The 6782-nt window shown below is 37.6% G+C and overlaps 1 protein-coding gene across 31 annotated transcripts in view; it reads right to left on the bottom strand.

Annotated features, from left to right (window-relative positions):
* Positions 1–1568: 1568 nt before the first annotated feature.
* Crem (cAMP responsive element modulator) overlaps positions 1569–6782 on the bottom strand; it is a 77581-nt gene continuing 72367 nt past the window's right edge. For 19 of the 31 annotated variants that reach the window (XM_046448264.2, XM_058580591.1, XM_058580593.1 and 16 more), the window contains one exon: positions 4816–5449. In XM_046448264.2, the coding sequence (XP_046304220.1) occupies positions 5305–5449 (145 nt within the window). In that variant the 3' untranslated portion in view covers positions 4816–5304. Of the gene's footprint in view, positions 5450–6738; positions 6771–6782 lie in introns of all 31 variants that reach the window. The other 12 variants (XM_058580592.1, XM_058580594.1, XM_058580600.1 and 9 more) reach the window with 2 other exon arrangements.

Below are 6782 nucleotides of genomic sequence, written 5' to 3'. Positions count from 1 at the left end.
TAATTAAAAAAATATTTTTAGTTGTAGATGGACACAATATTTTTATTTTATTCATTTTTTTTTAATGTGGTGCTGAGGATTGAACACAGTGCCTCACACATGCTAAGCGAGTGCTCTACCACTGAGCCACAACCCTAGTCCCTAATTTTTTTAAATAACTGTATTTTAAGAAATTATGCCTTCCTTTTTGAGAGTTGGGGAGTTGTCAGGCAAACTTCATACACACTGCAGAGCATCTCTGTATGCCTTTTGCTGTTGTTTTACCGAGAACTGTCAAAACTGGGTGTCCACAACCGTAGGGTATGAGTGCAAGTTAGGAGAGGACAGAAAAGGAAAGAGGGAAAGTCTTTGGGGCCTAGGATTACTCAGGATTAGGCAGGTTTCCTCACAAAGGAACTAAAGGACTCCTATAGTACATTTGGAGGAGGGGTGCATAGTAATCCCAAATCTTGCTACTATGTTATAACCCAGAAAAGAGGGAAAATGAACTCACATGTATGAGAGTGTGTGTGCGCCTATGCACCATCCAAATAACTCATGGGGCTCAACCTTTCATTGCTGTTTCTTAAAGTATTTTCAATAAAGAAAAATTCTGAAAAAACTCTTGTCTCCTGTTGAAAGACTGGTTCAGAAGTAACCAGGGTTCATTTTATTTGAGTAAGTACAATCTAGTACAGCAATGCACTAGTACAATAAGTTTTCTCCCTGATTCATCATTGTCCAACCCTGATGGAATTATGCAAGTCTGGTCCTGAATGACCCCGAAAAGAAATATCTTAAATATCATTATAAGCTACCACATAATACCCCATGGCAAAATGGATCTCTGAAGAATTAATAGTAGAGTATTAAAAATCTTTGTGGGGGTTGGGAATGTAGCTCAGTGGTAGAGCATTTGCCGACCATGTGAAAGGCCCTGCGTTTAAGCCCCAGGACTGCAAAAGAAAAAAAAAAGTTTTGTGTGAAAAATGCATTTAAAATCCTGAAATATACAAATATGAAATGCACTTATGAGAAAATGGCTTATATATAGAAAAAAGCTACCCATGAAGTATGAAGATTAAAATATCTGTGCTTGAGTCATTCAGAACCATATTTATGTCTTTCAGATTGACCTTAGAAAGGGCAACGCATATTGAAGTTTCTGAAAACCAGGATAGGATACAAGACAGTAAAACAGAATGAAACTCATGACCATAAAACAGAATGAAAGTCATATCTTCATGGTTAGCCACCTGGTGACAGCTCTGCTTGCTTCACACATGTCAAAACTGCTAAATTATTTTTGGTGTATACTTGAAAAAGTGTGTTGGTTTCTCAAGTCATTATGAAACCAACCATTTTTTTTTTGGGGGGGGGGTGTGGTTTCAAGGTTTACTTTTAGGCCTATAGGAGACAGCATGCACTGAATGTCAGAAGAGTATGTAAAGAAAATTGAGAAGCATGTCTGAGAAAGAAATGAGTCATTAGACATTAAAACAGTTGCCATCAACTCAAAGTATGCCACTTATGCTAAATGTTCTCAATTTGGGGCAAGGATAGTGGTCACACACATTTATATACTAATATACATGCATTTCCTTTATTCTCCCATCATGTAATATTTAGCATCATGAAGTACCTAGTTAAACATGACAAACAAGTGATGTAATCCCATGACCCAGGATCAGTAATTTCTGTATCCCACAGTCCAGATTCTGAAACTTTTAGGATTAAGAAAAGACAACAAATGCAGTGACAGCCCTGGATTCTAAGCAACAGTGACGTACAGGATGTAAATATTCGTGTAGATTCCAACTTACTGTTCACTTGCTTCCCTGACAGGCTGTAGGCAATATCTGTTGTAAAGCTGAATGGAGAGCTATCAAATAGGACTATTTTGGTAACAAAATCCTGGTTTCAGGAACAAATTGGATGAGAAAGAATAAAAATTTCCTCTGCATCTTTCAGAGCTTGGCTTGAGCCCCAGCCCTCTTACAAGCTGTTCCTGACTTCCTGAATGGTTTAAGCACTCACTCATCTCCACAGCAGATATTGCCAGTTGCCCACACACAATTCTTCCAGAACCCCAATTTTATTTAACATTGACGGCCATATGCTTTCCCAAAGCCTGGAACTTTCCTCAGCTCTAGGAGTGGAATCTTCATTAGCAACCCAGTGCTTTTAATTCTATTCTTCTTGCCAGTGATTGGTTAAGAAACAAAGATATCATGAAAGTCTGGCCTAGGAGATTCAGAGGGAGTGTGCTGCTAAGGAACTTATGGAGAGGTGTCCAGAAGCAAACAAACAAATAAGGGAGGGGTGGCTATGTTTTCCATCTTTTGCTGCCTGAAACTGTGGCGGCAATATGAGGACTGAGGGAATCTGTGACTAGAGAAAGATGAATCTGGCCTTGATATGTCACAGAACTAAGCAACCTTGATATCTCCTACCTGTGGACTCCTCATTTTGTAAGGTCATAAAATTCCTCTTGCCTCAATCCTTTTTTGGTAGAATAGGACTTGCACTTATAGACTTTCAGTAACTGTTTCAGGCACGATATAAATTACAGAGAAATCTCTCCATTGGAAAGTTCAGAGGATGGAGATGTTCTGCTTAATTAAAATTTTTGTGGTGGTATGCTACAGCGAAGCACCTTCTCACTTACTAAAGCCAATTGTTATAATAAGGGGGACTTTTGTTACTTGTGACCTCAAGTAATTGAACATATTCCCCTTCTACTGAAGTAACAGAGTGCACACGTGCACATATATTTCTTGCTCTCTTTTTGTAGTAGTTAGGATTGAATTAGGGTGCTCTACCATTGAGCTACATCCCCAGCCTTTTTTTCTTAATTGAGAAAGGTTTCACTCATCTGCCCAGACTGGCCTTGAACTTGTAATCTTCCTGCCTCAGTCTCCTAATCACTGACATTACAGGTGTGCTCTCTCTTTCTTATGAAACTAACTCTTGTGTGAGTACTAACTTTACTTTGCTTCCCCTTCATCCCCCCTCACCCCACCCCAAATCCAAGCATCACGTGTTCTGTATTCCCACTCTGGAATACCTTCTTCCCCAGCCCCATCAATCATCTCAGGGCCTGGTTCCAAATGGACCTCCTACATGAAGTTTCTTATTTAATCCCTGCCTACATCTTCCCTAATTTTAACACAGCATTTACTGCTTCTAACTCTGCACATCTTGTCTGCTGAGTCCTGTGCCTTCCTCTCCATGTCTACCACTCCAAGCACACAACTGATTTGTAATGACTGAGTTAAGTGCAAATAACCATTTCCTTTCACCTAAAGCTTGGGGTTTTCCTTTCCTTTTTATTTCTACATCTTCTTTCCTCATCTTACTTCTCTATAGAAGAAAGACCAAAAGAAATTCAAGCTCAGGCTCTGCAATAAGTATTTTAAAACAAAGCCAAGAATAGCACTCCCTACCTTCTGGAAGTTACAGATAAGAGAAAGAATGATGATGATATGGGGGCAGCAGCAGTTGGAACTTTAGGAATGACCTCCTGTTTTTTTGTACCTCCCTATACCCACTGTCAGTTCTGCTACTAAAGGTGGGGGGTCCTCAACAAGTCTGAAGTTACAGTAGAAAATACAGTAGAGTGTAGTACACAGTCCACATTCAGTACTGTTGGTGAATGTTGCATGGTTAGGGTGTTGAGCCTAGGCCTTGAAGCTCTTTACTATAAAAGTAAGATGAACTGTGGATACCAGTAGCAACATTGCTGTCTCAGTTGTAAGGAACTTCATCTGAATATAATGACGGAAGAATATTGATGTGATATGGACTTTAAGCTGTTTTGAAATGAAAAATAAAATCTCGGATTCTTTTTGGTTTTATTTCAAAATGCCTGCAGATGATGGCCATCAGCAGATCTCCAGACCATCTAACAGGAAGGGCCAGTCCACCCCAAAGGCTGGCCTCTGGTCGTTCTGCTCTGTTCTTCTGTACAAATCTCTGGGACCATCCTTTTTATCATTTATTTAGCAGGACTAGGATTGCATCTCAGAGCCCTACACATGCTAGGCAAGCATCTACCACTGAGCCACATCCCCAGCCCTGGGGTCCTAGGACCCTTAGATGAGATGGCAAAAGGAGCATTTGCAAGGATCATGACCCAGTGAAGGAACCAGCTCATACCCTTGAATGTATGCAATCCAATTCTAATAGGCTTTAACTCCTTCTAGATATTAAAAATATCTTGTCACTTTCATTGGATAATATCAAACCAACACTAAGAACTTCTAAAAGATAATTTATATTACACAATAGAGTAAAAAACTGTAATATATGTTCAGAAATTTAAATAAGCACCAAATACTACAAAGTGCAACCAACATGGTTCTATTAAAACTGTTTTCAACTATAGCATTCAAGGACAGCTGTATAATATTTTCTTTACAAAGTGACTAATACAAAAATCTGCCAAAAATTCATTTCTAGGCTATTCTTCTCATATAGGCATGTCATTAGATATACTTTCTTTCAATTCTTTCCTGAGGTATTTTTGTGGTTTAACTTTATTTTACTGCTGGATGCATTTGATCATCCTTTCCTAAAATGATTTTAAAGACCTGCAAAAAGTTTTATTACATAGGACACTATTCATGACACAGAGATTGGGAACTGCAAATATGTAGCATTGGAACAGTCTTACAAATATTTCATTTTAAGAATTTGTTACATACATTTTTTACAGTTTGTCTCTTTTTAAAAAAATTGAAGTTATACCTAAGAGTTAACTACGTACAGGGAAGCATTTTAGGAATGTTAGAGATTAGAAAGTAAGATGAATGATACAAAGGAAAAAAGCCATAATTCTTGCCGGCTATATATTGTATTGCCTTCAAAAGCAACTGTACATGTTGTAATCAGTTCATAGTTAAATATTTCTACTAATCTGTTTTGGGAGAGCAAATGTCTTTCAAGGTTTCAAGTTCCTCTATAAGCTTCTTATTCTGCACTTCCAGCACTGCAACTCGACTCTCCAGACACTTTACATATTCTTTCTTTCGACGTCGACATTCTTTAGCAGCTTCCCTGGAAAAAGTAGAAGCAAAGGGCAAACAAAACATTTTTTGCATGCTATTGACAAACAGATTGAAGTAAGCTTGGTAAATGTGAACACAGTTGCACTCCAAATCCTGGAACAATATTCCCAATTCAATTTCAAACACTAAGCCAAACTGGATTCTTAGTTAAGGGTCACATATGTCCCTTCCACAAGTCCACATGGCAATTAGTAGAACTGGTGCAACGCCTGCCTTGATTAGAGTTTAGAGTAAACAAGGTCCAAGTCAAAGACAGTTACTCTGCTTTATGGCAATAAAGATCTTTGAGGGCCTTGAGTTCCTCAATGAGGGTCTTGTTTTGGTTTTCAAGCACAGCCACACGATTTTCAAGACATTTGACATATTCTTTCTTCTTCCTGCGACACTCCCGGGCAGCTTCCCTGGAACCAACACAAGGCAAATGACTACAGGAACAACCTCCCAGTACAATCCAGAGTGGCTCAATGACTTGTGCCCCCCAAAATCAATAGCCAATCAAACCTAGGAAAAATTTGTACAAAGCCACACAACAAATGGAACCAAGCACATGCCTTTTTGTAAGACAACAGGAACAACTTGAGAGCATGATCAATTTGCCCAATTGGTGTTTTCTTAGGACACACTTTCCATGATAACAATGACCAGAACTGTGTTCAGTAAACTACACAATAGGACCACATTCCCAAGTGGAATATCAACAAAAACATTTATAGATCCTTTTGATCCTCTTAATTATTTTTTGTCTGCCAAAAGCTACACATATTCCATCACAATGAATACATTTTATTTGGTCAAAATGATTAGAAGAATTGTTCCTCAGAAACCTTAAATGTCAATATTGAAGATCTTTGTCAAATTTCAATAAAACAAGATCATTCATGACTGAAAAAAAATTTTCTTTTTTTTTTTTTGGCTAGAAAACACAACATGGATAAATTACAACAATAAATAAGACATGTGCATTTTTATAAAACAAAATAAAAAGGACACTTTCTGAAAATTAAAAAAGGAAAAACAGAGTTACATAATGCAATACTCAATAATTCAGGCAATTTAAATGCACAAATGTGAAAACACCACAATTGAAATTATGGAAAAGGAAGCTACTGAATAATTCAAAAGTGCATTTTGAGACTGTTCTCTACTCACATGCATTTAATATGCAATACACTGAATTTTAAAGCACTATAAGCATGCCCAAAGGAAAGAACAAACCAGCAGCCAAAGCAACAACCACCAATAAATAGATGAGTTACTCATTTTCATGCATAATTCCACTAAAAAACAATTTGCTTTCTCTCTCTTTTTTTTTTCCAGGGTGGGAGGGGACAGCAACTATTTCACTTAAATCTTCACAGAAGCTCTCTGATAACAGCTTTATTTTAGAGTATTCAATTCCAGAAAAACTGCCATATATTATCATTATCCTATACTTTAATAAAAGTAATGTTATGTATCTAAATACTAGTTACTGTAATACCAATTAGCATTGCTGCAATCCTGAACTAAATGACGCATACAACGCCTTTGATCAATTGTTCTATTTTTAGGATAGCTGACTCTTAAAAACTGGATATGTGTTTTCTCTATGGGAGGACAAGAGTTAGCAGAAAAGAAACTTTGAAAACCCAATAAACTGCAGGAAAAGAACAAACAACCCTTACTTCCTAGCCAAGAACAATGCACTCACCCTGTAAACTCACAAAGTTCTGGACTTCTCAACTGGTTAATGAG

This window comes from Marmota monax, unplaced genomic scaffold (genome assembly GCF_021218885.2).
Source record: "Marmota monax isolate L192 unplaced genomic scaffold, Marmota_monax_Labrador192_F-V1.1 WCK01_AAM20220418_F8-fsc00066, whole genome shotgun sequence".
In the NCBI taxonomy this organism is placed as follows: Eukaryota; Metazoa; Chordata; class Mammalia; order Rodentia; family Sciuridae; genus Marmota; species Marmota monax.
The sequence above is the reverse complement of the archived record's forward strand: the minus strand, read 5'-3'. Positions and strand labels throughout refer to the sequence as shown.